At 30.9% G+C, this 19421-nt stretch overlaps 2 protein-coding genes and 1 long non-coding RNA gene across 3 annotated transcripts in view; 1 reads left to right on the top strand and 2 right to left on the bottom strand.

Annotated features, from left to right (window-relative positions):
• Positions 1 to 8182: 8182 nt before the first annotated feature.
• LOC105322671 (barH-like 2 homeobox protein) lies at positions 8183 to 11614 on the bottom strand. Its single transcript, XM_011421520.4, has 3 exons — positions 11017 to 11614; positions 9465 to 9678; positions 8183 to 8628 (listed from the first exon to the last, which is right to left on the bottom strand). The coding sequence occupies exons 1-3, from the start codon at positions 11471 to 11473 to the stop codon at positions 8379 to 8381; spliced, it is 921 nt and encodes a 306-aa protein (XP_011419822.2). The 5' UTR covers positions 11474 to 11614; the 3' UTR covers positions 8183 to 8378.
• Positions 11615 to 16001: 4387 nt separating this feature from the next.
• The window catches only part of LOC105320441 (dipeptidyl peptidase 2), a 329741-nt gene continuing 326321 nt past the window's right edge, over positions 16002 to 19421 (top strand). The window contains exon 1 of the mRNA XM_066075430.1: positions 16002 to 16006. Within this exon, the coding sequence (XP_065931502.1) occupies positions 16003 to 16006 (4 nt within the window). The 5' untranslated portion in view covers position 16002. The remainder of the gene's footprint in view (positions 16007 to 19421) is intronic.
• Positions 16477 to 18983, bottom strand: LOC136272186 (uncharacterized). The gene is made up of 3 exons (XR_010710145.1): positions 18820 to 18983; positions 17875 to 18106; positions 16477 to 17662 (listed from the first exon to the last, which is right to left on the bottom strand). It is a non-coding gene; the product is annotated as an uncharacterized lncRNA (long non-coding RNA).

Here is a 19421-nt window from a genome sequence, read left to right on the forward strand (position 1 = left end):
ACTAAATGCGTAAAAATTTGATCGGAATTTTTAAAACTAGTTTTGATAGGATATATCCTGTAAGACTGTTATACCCTATATTTATCATAAACAACATTCGGTTTTATTAAAAAAAGAAAGAAAGTAGAAATGATACTCCGTGCAAGGATATAAATGTATTATAATATTCGAGTTTGACGTTTGGAAATGAACACTGTTGTATTTTTGTGTTTTCATTCATCCGATGAACTCATAATTTATGGTTTGACATGATTGACAATTAGATGTATTTCATATCATTCATTCGCACTTTTCTCTAGATATATTCACATTTGAACATTCATCCCCATCACATATTATTGATGGGTGGAATGCATGTATGATGACCGGTGGTATATTGAATGACACAATAATTATGGTCCACAGTTTGTATCATACATGTGCAGCTTTTGTTATGTTTTATTTATTGATTTTAATTTATGATAGCAATCATATGTTTTAACAATGTGCATAAATAATTCTTGTATATGCATTAAAAGTACATGTTTTATTTATTTTATAATTCAAGACTTTATTTCAAAATCCCTTACTTGAGTATCAATTGAAATGTATCAAAACATTTATACGCATTTGTACTTTTCTCTCATTTTCCATTTTATGAATAATGTTTATAATTTCAAAACATATGTTTAACTTTTATATCATCTTTTTCAAAAAGACAATGTGTTGAGCTTGACTAAAATAAAAGGTATGCAATAGATGATTCGAACGTATTTGAATGCATGGTAAAGGCTTAAAGGTAAGACAACATGAAAATACTCTTATTCATTATTTTGTAAAAACAACGATATTTTTTTTTTAAAAAGATCTGAAATAAGAAACAAAAACTCTACTAAATGAAACCACCAAGTTAGAGTTGTCAAGTGGTTTGGCAGAGAGGAAACTCATTAATGAAATTGAAAAGCAATGAAAACCTTTTACAAAGGCACAAATCTGGAAGAAAATGAGTTTTTATGAGGAAAAGCATATCAAATCGTTTCAAGCCAACACGATGCCCAAAAGACCCTCGATGAAAAGCTTTTAGTTTGTGCACCAATTTCCTTCTGAAACTCGGAGTTCATTAATTCACCAGCACGGTTCCGCTTTGATGACACGGCTAGTGTACAAATACGACAATTTCCGTACAATTACAGCCATAATTGAGCAATAAGAGATATCCCTCCACTGCGGATGAATACAAATTAATAGTATAGATTTTTCCCATTAAAGGATATTAGTAGCACCCAGTGAATTCGTCAGCACAGAAAATGTGATAAACTTTCAATATAATGTCGACGGACTAACTTGATAATGTAAAAAGGATCTAAACTCCATTATCAAATCATTTGCTGATCTTGTAATCAATTTATTTTCAAATGACTGCGTCAATAAGAAGCTTGATCGCCGGTTTCTTTTCAATCCCACACAGTCCAGTTGACGATTTGCATTCATTACAAACGCATAAAAGATACTGATCAATGCCATTTGTCCTCTATATCAATTTGATTACGAAGATAGAATAAACCAAAAAGATTTCTGAATGCTGTAATGTTTTATAAATCCATGAAATATCTGTGATATAGATTAGATTTAATTTATACGGTTTTGGAAATGCATTTTATAATGATAACAGATTCCTCTATATCATATTGAGATATTTGTCCGCCAGCTTTTTTTTTTCCATAAATTCAATTTACCTTTTATCCATTTTTTCACGTTCACGATAAATATAATGAATATATACAATACATTTTATTTAAATTTTGTTCAGTGGAGATTCAGAAATATTCTTTTCTTTCGTCAATCTCAATTAATCAGTTTCTACTTAAGTCTTTCAATATAAATTCAAGACATGTGTTTGCAAAAACGATGAGAAAATGTGAATAGTGGGCTGGCCAAATAGAAGATTTTGGGTAATACATTGAAGTGCAAATTTCAGTTCACCTAGTTCGTCCCGTGCAATCTGAAAGCTCCCTTTTGACACTTTCTGTGTTAAAATTACTTGCTTCGTTTCTGCTTCCATGGCGGTATAAAGGCCGAAATTTATGAATCATTAAGACGCATTCGTTCCCCGGTAACATATGCGGACATGGCAGAACTAAATAATTGCAAACATTTCACCTTTCAATGTTTGATAAAGGCGAGAACTTTTCATGACAACAGTATACGAATCCAGGTAATTTTCACCGGATAATTCGTTTCTCAGAATAGAGGTTTCAATCTCAGCTGATGTTTATCTTCACTGTATGATGAAATAACAGATGCTACATCATCTATGTAATTATAAATGTTTTGATTTGTAGATGGAATGTACTATGGAGAATCAGTGGGAATTCATGTTTTCCGGATAGCAATTACTTGTAAATTCTCATTTTTTATATATCATTAAAGTCACTCTAACTGTATTGCTTGTAGTAATCATGTGTCCCTGTTAACAATTAACAACTCATTTTTTTGTGTGTATATCCAACGAGTAACTCTAACTGTATTGTTTATAATAATAAAAATTCTAATGTCTTCAACGTTCAATTATTACTTTACTAGTTTTATATTAAAATCATAAAGAGAATACTTACCTACTCTTAATTTGACTTCGTCAATTTGAAGAATAAAAAAAAAACAACCCGAAGGCCGGGCTTTCAAAGAAAATACCGGTAAATTAGGATACGAGTGTGCATACAATTATTCATCAGTGATGTGTTAACGACAAATTTGCATGTTGGGTGTCAGAAACGTGCAAATCTGTAATTTGAAACCCATTGTCATGCATAATGGATATATTTGGGTAGGAGGGGAATAAAGCAGATGACAATGTTCTTTAATAAATCATAATTTGATAAGTAATATGTGAAAACTACAATTGCACTTTATTTTTTTTAGGTCATCAAAAAGAAACTAATTGACGGTAACAAGGGAATAGTTTGCAAATATATTGTCAAGCTAGATAAGAATCTCATTTCATCTGAAGCGAAACAATACCTCAACTGCAAAACAAAAGCACGCGATGGGAAAGAAAAATATTAAGGTGGCAACACAAAAAATAGCCAATCATGTCCAATTTGATATATTTCAATGAGTTTCATAAAATATTCATTATTTTCTTCATAAGATTTATTAGGAGAGCCCTATAATTGTTAATTTACACGTTATGCATTTCTTGTTTGAGGGATCCGAAAAAAAAATCAGCAATTGTATTAGTTGATAACGTAATTGCTGAAAATGAGGAACACTTTTTTGATTAAATAATATGAGACAAACAAAACAGAAAACAAAGTGGTAAGAAGTATTGAGCTAAAGAAAATTGTATATAGAGCCCCATTTACTGTAAATATTTTAACCACTGTTGCCATTATCTAAAACCGACTCAAAGTGCTTGTCTAGACAATAGGTCACATGAACACTAAATAATTACACCTATATGAGCATGCCTCACATAAGCTTATATTTAGTAAGTCTTGACGGTTCATGTTTGTTCATGTTTGGAAAGTCTAAGGTTTTCTTATTTTTTGTTTTTGTTTTATAAAATGCATTATACGAGTAATATTGAGACTGTGGAGTTCTTTGGTTAACGAGTCTTATCTTGTTTTAATTGTCTTGTAAGTTTTTACTTGTTCAGATTATGTAAGAGTCTTCATTGAATCGAAAACATTTTGACAGGACAAGTACTTTCAACTTTTACCTCAAACGAAATCACTTGGTTACTAAAGAAATAGAAATAGGTTAACAAAGTGTTCATTTTAAGTGTCTATGATTTAATGTAAATTATGATATATACCAAATAAATTAAAATATTAAAATCCGAGTCCTTTGGCTTATAATTAAACATATTTGTTGGTATAAGACGTGTTCGTTATAGCATTTGGAAAGGATGTGCGTCGGATGAATAGGAATATCTAGAAAAAATAATCTGAAGCAAATGAAAGTTTTTTAATGTGTGACATAATTTCAAATTGATACTACGATATGAGCTGCAGAAAGGGTAAAAAAGACGTTAACGCAAAACGAACAACTTATTTTTTAAAACATGCTAAAATACTAAACAGACCAGCTTAAAACAAAATCATCAGCCTCTTTTGCAGAATCAACAGACACCGATGCAAAACAAATAGTTTCAACAATCATGTACTAAATTAACGACACCGCCGCCCATACTACTGTATCCCATAGTATTATCAAACTCTGTGATCACCACTGTTTTGACAATATCAACAACAAAACCTTATCAAATATAGGTCTATTGTCTGAACGATTTACACTCGTTAAGACTGGTTTAATTAAAAACACAACAAAGTGAAAGTCTTAGTTTTCTTATTAAGTAAATAATAGTCACAGCGGTTAGAATATTTACAATAAATGTGGGATCTATTGTTCTTTTACAGACAACAACAACACCAACAATAACAACATTTTGTGTCGTCCAAAATGATAGGCATTTGGGTTAATCACAATCATGCAAGCGAAATATTCATCACAAGCTTATTCAGTTCTAAATTATTTTTATAAAAATGGTAAATAAACATTCATCAATTAAATGTCAACAAAATATATCTTTTTGAATTAAGCACGCTCGTAAGAAAAAGCATGGAAGCATGAAAATAACTGGTATTAGATCACTTAGCACAAATGTCACTGTGTGTAAATAATTTAAGTATTTGATATATAACAAAGCTAGTTAACGATATACATTGGTCAAAAACACTATAACTCAGTGGAGTGTTGTGGCCTATGGTTCCCTTGTTTAATTCTGCGTTTTCAAAACGATCCAGTTTAAAGTTTAGACAAAGTTTAGCATGGATTACAGTACCTTCAAACCTTGAAACCTTAATACCCTCATTCAGTTATGACATAATGCATGCATTTATCTCTTCAAATAAGAGATTTAGCCAACAAATACCTTTGTCTAGAGCAGATGATAATGTCATGATGGACTCTCAAGAGTGCTGTCTCCGTAGAATGATGAGCACGGTATGCTGATTGTTGTTTATCATGTTTGTTTAGGACGGTCCTTAGCTCTTGGTCATAACTATTTAACAGATTCTGTAATGAGCCGTTTGTATCAAAGACAACCGACGAAGAGTTAAGGTCAGACTTGAACTTTTCGATATCAAGCTGTTTCAATATACGAAAAGTTACAGTCTTGCGTTCTTTTAATTAGAGGCTTTGCAACCCGCAAATGAGTATGAACAGCAAAACGATCCCCTGCTGCATTGCCATTATTGTCACATAACACAGGATCCTGTATGGTAGATATACCTCCTAAAACGGAGCTTGTATTCTGTGTGATAAGGACATCCAATTTGTAACCCTTGGCATATAAAATAAGTAAATACCATCTCAAATACTTTGAGAAAAGTATCTTTCATGAACAGTTTATTTATATAAAAATTGACATGAGTTGTGTGTCCAAAATGTGCAAAAACTTTCCTCACTAAATTTATTCTTGAAAAAAAAAATCCATTAAGTTAGATATAATATAGAATTTAAATTGTAAGATTTGCTTACAATATAACGATTCTGTATACCAGAAGCTTCTATTCTGTTTTTTTTTTATAATTTGTGTTAATTCCAGTGATATTGGCTGCCTGCCCACCAGCAGCCAAGAATTTGCTTTCAGCAAGTCATGGCTAAAAAATAAATCAAAGCTTAAATGTTATATTTTATTTTAGTATTTATTCATAATTTGATGATGATTCTAAAAGTTTCTCGAAGGTCCTGTTTGTTGCCAATGCATTTGAAATCATTTGTGATCAACTCCAAAGATTCAATCATGAATATTAATACATTTGCATTATCAACTAAATACACGAAAATGTGCTAAAGAGCAGAAGAAATACACCGGACAAAGGAGACTATAAATTTTTAAAACAGTTTGATACTTTTTTGGATAAATGCACCAATTCACAGTGTAAAACTAATTGTTTGCTCTAATGAAAAACTCTTTTGCATTGCAATTTTGATAATGAGACAATTAAGGGATTTATTTCAAGAGCAACAATTTTAAAATTCTTTGTTAAAACGAATAAGGAGGCAATTTTGCGGGTTTTAGTTTACACTAATGAGAAAATAAATAATTAAGAACCGATTTTATAACAATTTTCTTTTGACATAAACCCCCTCTCTCTCTCTCTCTCTCTCTCTCTCTCTCTCTCTCTCTCTCTCTCTCTGTGGCAATGTGCATTGCCACAATATTTATATAAGCGAAAGTTTCTGAGTTTCAAAAGTATGAGTTTTGGAGGGTATAAAAATGCGATCCTATTGATGATTTATCTTAAGCCAAACTGTTCATGTATGCTTATTTCGAAGTAAAAATTGTCAAATATGAACAGCCACACCTTGATGTTTACATTTATATATCACCTTTGTGCTTTGGAATCGAGTCCCGCATTGAATGTATCATTCCAAGGTAATGTGTGACAGTTATCAATAGATCACTTATCTACCTTAGTAAATGTAATACTTTTACACTTATGATACATGAATTTACTGATAGCCCTCTCAAATGTACTATATTAAAAACAAAACACTTTAAATTCTTAATTTAAAACAACTTGACAGAAGATCCTATCGGTTCTTCTGAAATACTTTTGGATTTACGCATCTGAAATATACCAAAGTTCTTTATCACAATATCAAGAAAGGCTGGACGATTCATTAAAATGAATATCCGCTTTCCTTAAATGCTGATGATTCAAAATAGCCATATACGCACTATTCTGTATATTTTCTACCCGACAACAAGCTAAATTTTGTGCATCAGTCTTAAATACGCTTTATTTAATTTATTTTCATTGTACCTAATTATTTTCCTCCTGATTTCAACTTAATTAATACAAGGTATCTTCAATTCAATTAATATATTCTCTCAAAACAATGTAAATGGTACAAGAGGTACATTATAAATAGATAACATATATACATATATCCTCCAAACATACTTGTAACGCATTACGTACGTAACAAATTATTAAAATTATATAATTTATTTTTATGAAACAAAAAATTCCATGTAAAACACGGTTGTAAAAAAAAAAAAAATATCCTGAAATTAAAATTGCATTTTGCTGCTTATTTTATTGTGACATAAAATTGTTAAAAAGAAATTTTTGAATCAATTTTGTTGGACGTATCAAAAGAAAAATTGCACCATTGCGCGTAGTAATTCTAAAATAAAACACAAAGAAGGAAATTTTAAAAAAAGTTTGATTGGATATAAACATGACTGGTCAATTCATGTAAAAAGGGCTTTTCGAAAGATTTGATCACGTATCAACCATATTCAAATTTTCTTTAAACCTTAATATTCTAATTTTTACTTATATTTAATGCTTCAAAAAGTAAAATCATTCAGAATTGTAAACAAAATCCAAGTCTAGTGTTTAATATAATGCAACACTCAGATCATGGGCGCAAGTGACTATTGTCATTGTGCCTTCCAAAATATGACCTCTTGACCCAATAAAAAAGAAATAAATGATTTCACTCTTCAACAGGTTTATGTAAGGAAAAAACTCTTCCTATCTATAAATTTAATGTTGATTTGCCATATCTATCGTTGTATCAATTACGATTTATTGAGCTTTAATAGCAACTTTATTTACAAAGAATGATGTAGAATTTAAAATTTCTACAAATTTCATAAATAAGCAAAATATTCTTTAGGTAAACTATAAAGAAAACGCATGAATAAGACAGTTACATTAGTATCATTAATTTTGAAGTTTGGCTTATCAAATAAGAAATATAAGAAAAGTGGTATTTTTTGTGAAAATACTTTATATATTGGATGACACAATGTTTTAGTTGGTTACTGAAAAGTCAAAATTCATTGTGATGTTCACTGTTAGGTGATTCTCATGATAACTTATATACTTTAATCGTGTGTTGTAACTTAATAAAGTTTGTAATTAAACACCCTAAAACATCATTGATATAAGATGCACATTTAAAGAATCTTTCACATTAAAATTAAAGTCAGTTTTATTATTCAAAATTATGATATGCCGAAGTACATTATTTTTTTTATTTTTTTAATAACAACTAAAAATACGACATTTTTTCGCTCTGTTATCATTAAATATTCTCACTGATGATTTTAAAACAATTCATAACAAATAAAATGTTTAGTTTCTTTTTTTATTTTACATCGTACATTATTATCTACATATATTTCATCAAATGACGATCATAATCATAATAAATAAAAAAAAGTAATCATGTTTATATACATATATAATCACAAGGAATTTATTGTAACTGCAATTAATATTTTATTACTTTTTCAAAAAGAACTAATCATTGTCGTTGTAGAAGTGTTGTCGATTTGTTAATCTCGCCTGTTATGAATTCATATCTCATATCACCTAAGATGGAAGATTTCCAAGCGATGGTTGCAGGCCGAACATTCTTGTAAGAAGTGGATTCTGCGCAGACGGAAGTGACGTACTGGATGGACGGAAGTAATATGGATCAATGCTTGATAGAATCCTTGCGGTTTGTTGGTGATACGGTGACCAATATGAGCTAGATTGCATCATCCGCTGAAAAGCAGTATAATTTCCGGCTTCTGCAAGAAGTTCCAATCCAACTGCTGTTTGTCGTTTCCATTTTGTTCTAAAATGAAATAACCTTATTTATTAGCCTCTTTCACAATAAATGTGCACTGAAAACTTAGTCAATCTTATCTGTGTTTGCACATAGAGATTACAGTCATTTTGACAAACCACAAATTGATATCATTTGATATGATTTGGTGTTTGGGCTAACATAGTGAAGCTCTTTCCGATGCGTTTCACTTAACACGTGAAAATAATGGATATGTGACAAGATTAGATTAAGTGGCAAACAGTTTTGCAAATTTTCACATTGCAAATGGTTTTCGTCTGCCGAAGGGGAAAGCCTGCCTGCGTGAAGACCATCTTTAATTCCCTAGTAATTTGCCATTGTCATTTCGATTGGACGCCTTCCGTAACACGAGCGATTGTGCGTATGAAATGCACAATTAAGATGCGCCGATTCTCTTTCTGTCATTATCATGATTTCCGATTTATTTTAATACGCCTAATTTGTTAATACAAGCAAACTCCACAACACTTATTCAGTGTGTGAGTCAAAATAAATAGGATTATGGCGATACACGCTCTCTTGTTACTGACATGCTTTCCAGACATTTATTGTAAATCTTGGTGTAAGTCATCAAATTTCAAATACAATACATCATTGAAAAGCTAAGCATATGCAATATTTCTGAAAGTGTTGCTGACAAATTTGCATTTAGTATTTTTCTTAATCAGAGAAAAGCGAACTACCAGCTGATTTTTCTTTCGCCCTAAAACTGGAAGCATTTGTAGTGGTTTCTTTTTACATAAAGGCCAGAAATGTATATAAAACATTTGACAATCTGCAGTCTTAACAATATGCTGTTGAAAGATGTGGAAACACAATCTTACCTCCTGTTCTGGTACCAAGTCTTAACCTGTGTGTCTGTCAGGTTTAGTTTTGCTGCTAGTTCCATTCTGTCCTGCACACTTAGATATTTCTGTCGCTCAAAGCTCTTTTCCAGACAATTCAGCTGATGGTCTGTAAAGGCCGTTCGTGCTTTTCTAGGTTTTTTGTGCTTGGAGCAGCTGGAAGATGCGCTGTCTTCTTCATCCAAATTATCACCTTATGAAATATAATATAAACATGATTAAATATTCACACATAGATACCAAGCTAATATCTTTATGACTGAGAAACAAATATCCACAATGTTTAGTTTTTGTTTTCAATTATGTCATTTACAATAAGTTGCTACCTTGCTCGCAACCTTTGATCAGCGATATCAATTTATAAAATATAAATTTTAAGTAATTGATATTTTCGATGGCGTTTCAATATAATCTAAATAGCGCGATAGTTTAAGTGATGAAAAACATTTTATAAATGTGATTTTTGAAGCAAATGATTAAAGAATTATAAATTTATAAACTGTTTAGATAGAATCTTAGAAATTCTATTTATAATTCACTTTTTTTCAGTTTATTTCATCATTGTGACGGAAAAAATATTTGAAATATAATGGATGGTTGATTTTTATTCTCTCGTACATATTGATAGATTGTGTTTATCTGTATTGTAAATTGAATGAGAAAGAAATAATTTTGCATGCCAGTAAACATTTGTTTTATCGCAAAATTTATTTTTAATATTCAATAAAATTTATGACAACTCAGAAAACCTACCAGCTATATAGATGAATAAATCTTTCAAATGAAATTTAGAATAATGCTCGGAATTGCTTCATAAAAATCTCTTGCATATGGTCCTTTAGCTTTGTAGGCATCTACTGAATAATTGAATAAGGACCTTTTAACGGGACAATTCACTAACATACGATCCACTTCTCCCAATCCTTTATTTCGGCCATTAAGGGCGTTTAACGTCTATAGAGATCATAAAGGTGTTGGTTTAGGTGTTCAATTATTCATTCCCGCTAAATGCTGTCTAAACTACCAAAGAAGAACTGCTCTCCAAGGATTGTATAGCGTATAATATATTTCACAAATGAGCAATATGGTAATCTATCCAAATTCATTTATCTTCTTCGTCAATAATAGAAAAATACAGGTTTGCGTCATGCAGTGGCAATAGGAGAATAATTTATATTTATTTGATTTTTATATTGTTTTCAGAGTATAAAATTGCAGGAGAAAGCCTATAATGTGCTGTAAATAAAAGATTGCAAATAAATTTCACGTTAAAATGATAAATCATTTTTGATGGTAAATATCTAATTTTCTTTTTACAAAAAATATTCTTAGTTGTATTCAGGAAATTCAAAACCAAATCTTTACTTACAATTATCATTTTTCTCAATATGAAAACAACCCAGTTTTTATAATACATATTTATATTTTGAAAAAAAATACTGCATTTATTATAAATATTTTTGCGTTGCGGAATTTATATTTAAGAATAAAAAATTCTTATATTTTATATATTATAAACTAAAGATCTTACGTTCGCTTTGAGACACGGGGGATGCGGGCTCTGACACTAGATCTGTTTCATCATACGATCTTTTGATACCATATTTTCGCTTGACAAGTTCATCAAAGGACTCTGCATTAAATGGCGAGTGGCCGACGCGCGAGTACATGTCAAGTCTATGATGTGGGTTTTCATCGCTGCACAACACATTGTCCCCCCTCGGTAAAGACACTCTTGTCTTATCGGAGGAAAGAATGTCAGTAATAAAAAAAGAAGACTTTGCTCGACTGGGCACTGGCAATGTCAGTGCTTCACTTTCCGGGGTACTGCTGTTGTTTTTAATTGTGTCTTTGTCAGTATGCACCGTTGTTGTTACGGACACTTCTTCGTCTTCTAATCTATCACTACATGCTAGTCTTTCTTCTGATGAAAATCTCGCTTCTTCTTCATTCTTTTCAATATTAACACTCTTATTTGATTCCTCCATTGTGTAAAAATCTTCTTTAGGGATGCAAACACCAGCCTCTCATTAACAGGTATCTTAAAATGTTTTCAAACTTTCCTCATTTAGCGGGTCAATACGTTAATACTATAAATGCAAGTTAATCTGTCAAGTGATTTTTCTAGGTGTGTAAATCGTCAACATATAATCACTTTTTAAAACAAATTCCGCTCAGCATGCCAGTAATATTCAAGGTATCGGTTTTGCGCCCAATAGAAGCTGTGGGTGGGCCCATGTGATACCGAAGTGGGCGGGTCCACGCAGCAGCTCATTGTACCAAGGTATTGATTTTAATCTAGAAAGTGAGGATAAGGTCCATTAATTTATGGCAAACGCTAGTTCTACGTACAAATGGAAGAAACTCGACGATGAAAATGTTTGAATTAATATGTACAATAATAGTTGATGTGAAAAGCCATGAACGAATGATTAATACAAAAGCTAATTTTTTTGTTTGTATATTTTTAGAATAAATATTGTGATTTTACTTGCGAGTTTGAATTGCGTGAATCGCTTATTACACTAAAGACATGACAAGCGAAAGGACAATGTCCCGTCCTCGAAATATTTTAAAATGTGATGAGTTGAAAACATTCCTTTTTAATTACTCTATATTAAGTTTACAATAATAAAGAAGCTAATCAAGATAAGGTACTCCACAATTGTATACAACAAATGCAACAACTTTCAATAATTACTCCTCAAAACGAATTTAAAGTACAAATTATCACGGGACAAAATGAACGGTGACGCATTGCTTGTTCACTTAACTGAATAAAAACATTTTTTAAACTAATAAACCAAGGCCAGTTTTGCAATGAAGACACGGATAAGTGAAACTCTGTCCAATTAAGATATTTAACGATCATTTGTCTGTTGGAAAATTACTTTCATATATTCGTTAACTTTTACTTGAACAAAGGAAAACAATGTAAGTGTCTTTTATTGGAGTCAAAAAAATGCAAAGGAACGCTAATTTCTTGGAGAACAAGTAAATAACACACTGGAGAAAATGACGTTTACAGCAAAGAATCTTATCCAAACAATAGCTAAATGGCCGATTGAAGACAAATCTTTTAAGAATTTAACTTTCGAGGTAAGAGTTGATTTTATTTAAAGAGAAAAGAATCTTAATAATGAATGTCAAATGAAAACTTCTTTGTAATCTATTTTTAAAAAAAAATCATTTAAAATATTTTTGTTTTTCTTTTTTTTTCTTTTAACTTTGTGTTTTTCCTCCGCCTTAACTCACTTAAGTATTTTGAAAAGTAATGTGTCCATAGATATAGTCAGAATAGATTCTGGTTTGGAGTTATGGTATTCTTGAGAGTCTTCACTATTTTACTAATATTTGCTTTGACAAGTATGGAGGAAAAGCAACTTTGATAATGAAAACCAATGATCACAATTTATGAATCATTAGCGAATTTTTGCGCTTGCGACGCGGCTATTTCCCCGTTTTATGCCTTTTTTGTTATAACATTAAAAAGAAAAACGTTTCAGTGATCATTTTGCTGTAAGTTTATTTAGAAGATTAGGCTGACAGAACATCTGACGTGGAACGAACCAGCTGTCGCTGGCCTCTCCCCTCAATCTCAGAATACTGGATTCGACCTCGTCAATTGTTTTGACATTTGAATCTATATAACACTAATACTGCTTAAAAGTTGGTGAGGTAAAATATTTGTTTAAGATAAATAAAAGATAGCTGAAAGTCATGATTTCTTCCAGTATTTTTGACCAGAACAAGGCAGTTAATTTTCAAATATAGTAGAATGGTCGAATCAGACACTTACCATATGCAATCAATCAATCGCACAAAATCCACTGCAAATTTATACCTTAATCTGGAAATAAGCATTCAGTTTGTAAATAACCTCATTTGACACAATTGGCATAAGTCAGTTGCTGAAACGAAATTAAAATAAGATATCTGACTAATAAAATAGGAATTTTGTTCCTCATGGGAGGTAAATGAAAGAATAAACGGTTCACACTCGAGCGATATATATTTATTGCATAAATACTCTTTAATAGAACAATTTAACACTCCATTTATTAAACGATATTATATTAAACTTTGTTTCTTAGACGATTGGGGATAGGGGCTTGGAACATGTTCATCAAAAAGCGACTATTTGTGATATGTTTTTGCGTAGCGATTTGATTTGCATAAATGATGGACCAGTGTTGAAATCAAGCACGAAATCGTTCTCCAGGTCTTTGTTAGGCGGAGTGGAGAAACGTTTGATTTTTCAAATATGGAAGCAATCAAGAACGAGGATTCTAGTCGACAACACAAGAGCACTGCGGTAGGGAATTATTGTTGTTTAGGCTTGTTAGTAGCATTAAACCAAACCGCACGTTTCTAATAAGAGGTCAAGAGTATGATTGTTAAAGTAAAAACAAGTATTTATTTCATTATTGCAAGACCGTCAATATTTCCAGTGAAACAGATTGGAAAAATATGTTTTATTTGGTATCAATGTTCACTCTTTAAATTAAACTTTAAATTTTATTTTTGTAGTTTAAAAAACCCTACCAAGATACACATTTATAAGTTAGAGGGAGTACAATACGTGTAACAGTGCAAAGCAAAGTACGTTATATAATGCAACCTTTCTCTGAACTCTGGACCCAAGGCGGTTTGTAACCGTAAACAAATTATTTTCTTCTGATATATTTATTAGTTCATTACAGACGTAACGAGACCGTGCCGATTGAGGGTACCATTGATTTTAAGAACGGCGTTTTGTGGTATACCCGATTTGTGGATGAGTACGAACGTTTTGTTTAGAAGTTTTTAGCATATGTGGACACAAAATACTGAAAAAATTATTAAACAACCTAAAAGTCCAAACACCTTGTTTATTATTATAGGGGACATTTGTTTTCTGAAATTGAAATCAATAAAGAGGGACAATTTATACCATATAATATTGACCCGATGCAATCAGCACAGCTGAGTCCAATTATTAAAAATAATTTGTGAAAGTTTGGCTCTTTTGAATGTCAGTTATACTTTATTTTGATAAAAAAAAATTAGAATCATCAACATTAAATTTTTCATGCATCAATGTATTCATCATTTGCACAGTTTGTTGCAACATTTTTTGTATTGCTTTAGCCAAAAGATCCTTAACACGAGACTGAAGTGCTTTGTTAAAGAAAATAAGCTGTGGGCGGACCTCGGATTTTTTTAGGAAAACAAGTCGATACTCGTCTCTCTTCTGATGAGATGGGAGTAGTGATCTTCATTGGGTGTGTATTCGCGGCAGACTGAGAACTGTATAAAGATAATGTAAGACTTTTCGTCTTTAGAAAAATATCTCGTCATATATATATATATATATATATATATATATATATATATATATATATATATATATATATATATATATATATATATATTTTTCATGACCTTTACTCATCTCCAGTTTCCAATAAAGGAAAATACCAGGATTAAGTGTCTTTCTTTTATTTCTAAATATAACAATTTTACACTAGTTTGTTCCATATGATTTCAATTATAATCATTTACGGAAAACATTGTAAGTACAAATAATTAATGAACAGCTTTCTAAAGCCATCAAGTTCAAAGATAACAAGTTTTTAAATGTTTGATCAATTTTTAAAAGGACTCATAATAGTCTCGTATGAGCGACATAACACAAAACATTTTTAGACAAAGATATATCATATATCAATTCAAGATAGAAGATAGTGTAATGAAATTTAATATTTAATAGTTTAGATATAATGACACCTCCAATGTCATATTTTAAGCTAATGAAAATCTTTTTTTCTTTCATAACCGTTAAGCATGCACTTATGATCAAAATCATATTTATTAAACATTTTTAACGGGCTGAACTGATTAATCTGATTATAGACAAAGAGGTATTTATGCTAATATGTTTTAGAAGAGCTTTAGATCAGTAGCTCTACGTAACATTTTTTTTTATATTTGGTAAAAATTGTCCTATGATATCGATTTTAAACATTTATCTCTATCAAATGATGCATCGAAGTCGATTGATACGATGTATTTTTTTATTATGCCCAATGACACATCAGCAACTTTTGAATGCTTGGATTATTATGGCCATGTTTAGACTATATTGACCTCCCTGAGTAGAAGATCTTTGTTAGAAATGTTCAGAGGTCAGATTTAAAATATTTCGAATATTTCGTAATTCAACGTCTATCTCTTTGTCAAATTTTAAACATAATTGTGCAAAATGTACAACCGTTTTTCTGGTCAAGAAAATTAAGATACTGATAAATCTTTTCCCTCAATTATTTCGAACCATATTTTTTCAATTACCGCATCTCTCTCTCTCTATCTCTCTCTCTCTCATGAAAAGTAGAAAAGTGTCATCATGTCTCTTGGTTCAATTTTTGCAACATCAAAGAAACTCATCGATTTCCTAGAGTAACACTTTTAAAACTTGAATATTTACCACAGCGATCTTTTCTTTCTGTGAACACATGTCAGCAGAAATTGTCCGAAAATGAGTTCGGTTTGGATGACTGCTAGTTCGCAATTATTATAATTGAAATTAAAAAGTCACAAATGTTCCCAATTAGTAAACTTTGTAGTTTTTCCTTTATTATATTTCTAACTGATAGAAAAGCCACTTATTTTAAGCAGCGAGAAGTAATGAATGATGATTTATTGATTTTCAACTTATTAAAGACCTTTTCAAAACAAAACACTATGCTTATAAATTATTAATGACCACCAAAACAAATTCTGAAAATGGTACATGAAGTAGTTCAAAACATTAAAATACACGTCTCTCCAACATTTATTTACAATAAATCAATCTTAATTAAATATAAACAAATGTAAAACAAAATGTTGTTGATTAAATTTTATTGAAATCAAATTATTGGAAAGTGATATGAAATTGAAACACCTACTGAATTTAACAGATATATTAATATATTTGTATATATATCTGTGAATAGGATCAATTGTCAAATTATATGTTAAAAATTTAAGAAGCAGGTACATATTATAAGGCTTTTCAGATTTAAAGAAAAAAATCTATGTTGAAGTAGTTGATGAAAAGAATTAAGAATTAAAGTATAAACTTAGAAAATGATCAAACGTTTCAGGAAGGATAACATCTTTCCTTATGCTGTCCATGACTCAGTTCAATATTCTTTGATTCGTTTTCTGACATCTATTACTCTCTCTGCGATAACGTAAGAGTTTCAAGTTTTGATGTGGTAATATTTTAATAATAAAAACTTTTCCTTGCGATGTCTTCACTCCAGTAAATCACCAGAAACAGGAAACGCTAACGACATAGAAATGTGATTTGATATTGTTTTAACAAATACTTTTATGAAATGCATAATAGCAAATTTATACTTGAATGCTTGCAAATGATCATTTTCGTCAGTTTTGTCACATATCCAATTCCAACTCAAAGAGGAACTTGATGAAAACGGAAATTTTACCGAACATTTAATACCAAATAGCTTCAATTAGATGACCCCGAACGAAAGCCATCTTGAATTACATGTTGTTGCTGACTAAAATTGTTGCATTTAGACGAGCTCTTGGTTCAGAGGTCGAAGAAATTACGACACATAACTGCAGCTAACGTAACTCACTTCAATGCTCCCGAAAATTAAACTACATTGAAAAATACAACCGAAATGTCAGAAGATTTGAAAGGTTATTGACTTTGATTTCATGTCATATCTCTGGAAATAAATTCCCGTTACAGTTGCAAAATATAAAAAGTCCAGCATCATAAATTCAAGTTTTCGAATACAATGTTTTAAGACAGGTTTAAATTGGAGAGTGTTTACATCTAATACATGACATTAATTATAAGAAAGGTTTTATTAGCCATACACTTTATTGGCAAAATGAAATAAGTAATAGAATTTTAAAATAAAAATAAATACAAAACTATCAATACTTAACGTTATACAAATTCACTAACCATTCCATAACATACAACTTGATAATATTAAATACCTCTAACAGTTGTTTTATAACGCTCATTCTTTGTCATGTGGAGCTTTTGATATTTGGTTTATAAAAAAATCCTCGATATCTTATTTCCAACATGCCCACAACTGGCGGGTGCCCTAGCCAAGGTATTACTGGAAAGTCTCCTCCTTTACATGGGGAGTAGCCCGTGTCCCAGTCTGTATAAAAAGAGGAGACAGAGACATATGACTACTCTTTTATTTAGGTATAGCATTTTAACATGACATTTTAACAATAAATATTAATATTAATTAAAATGAAATTTATCAACATTCATATTTATTACAAAAATCCCTGAAAATAAAATATTAGTTTAAGTTCCTGAATCTTTACTTTTGAGAATGCGCGCAAGTGTTATGATTTAGCTTACCTGTATAAAGAGACAAGGCAGAAAGAAAGCCTTTAGATGATTACTGGAGAGCTGTGTTTTCTCGCACCCTCATTTTACACACGGACACTGCGCTACAACATTCTCGCCCTAATAAGTAATTGCGACCAAGTCCATACTAATGATCTGACGCACCGTGGTCAGTAGTAGTATTTTATCTATATTTCTGAATGGCGTCGACAGGTGCATCACTGGACTTAATTACACATTTCTCCTTGAAGAAAAACAATTATACCCAATATATAAAACGCATGTACTTTAACTAATTTCTATAGCAGTCATAGTGGAACCGCAATACATTTTATCAATCACAGCTGTTTTCTAACATGATGTGTTGAAGTTCCTTGTATTGTGTTAGACAAAGAATGATTATATGATATAATTGATATTGCTAATCATGTTAAGTTATGCTTCTGTCAGAATATGACGATACAAACTAAAACGTGCTCTTTTAACACATCTAAATTTATACCAAATCAAAACAGAACAACAAAATAAAAAAAGGTTTGATTAGCATTTTTTCAAACACTCGATGTCAGTATACATAAGAAAATAGACATATCCGCATGCTATGCAAGAAAGACAACTCAGTTCAACTAAACTTTTTAAAGCAAAGGTAACATCTTAGCTTTTTTATACATACTAGTAGAGCTTTAGGTGCCACAACAGTATTTCATTTTACTTTATATTCTTACCAAAATTGCACAACTTTAGATACAAATTATAAATTCAAATACGAATTTCTGGGGAAAATCCTTTTAACATCTTTTTGAACAACACTTCATTTACAATCCTGTTGAAAAGTATGATACTTTGTTTACGTCAAAGTTACAGATGTACTTGAGAATCAAAATCACCCCCCTCCAGAAATAACACGCATCAAAAACTCAAATGACCTCCATTGTTACAAAATTGAGAAAGTCTTACCTGTTGTTTTCCTTCTCATAGAAAATCAGCTTTTTTCCCGGACGGAAACACCCACAATTCAAAGGGTAATTCGTTAATTGTTTTGCCTCACCCCAGGAATTACTGTACCTGACACCTGCATGCAAGTAGAACTGCCCTACAGGACTACTGCACAAAAGACCTAAATTATACATGTAGCAGCTTTATGGGAAACCATTTTTCCTAATTTTAGCTTCTGATATTTCTTCTCATACACTATTTTGACTTGTATCAAACAAGCGGGGAAAAACAAAACCTGATGAACAGACAAATGAACGGACAAATAAGCACGATGATTCCATTATACACTATTCTAAAGTAAATAATCGTCAGGACATTACAAAATCTTTAAAAACTATCAAAAATACCAAAAAAGGAAGATAATTGACTAATCATACTTTTTTTAAAATGGCAGTTGTAAGTGCATAATTATAGTCTAAAAATTTTCAGAAAAATCTTTCAACTAGTGTCATGCAAATTCCGGCTGCATACAAACAAAGGATCTGAAGGATAACTGATACCAGAAGTTAATTATTTAAGATTGAAAAAAAAAAATTAAGATAAGGGACTCAAACTTTTACTTT

The sequence above is a fragment of the Magallana gigas genome, chromosome 2, assembly GCF_963853765.1.
Source record: "Magallana gigas chromosome 2, xbMagGiga1.1, whole genome shotgun sequence".
Lineage (NCBI taxonomy): Eukaryota > Metazoa > Mollusca > Bivalvia > Ostreida > Ostreidae > Magallana > Magallana gigas.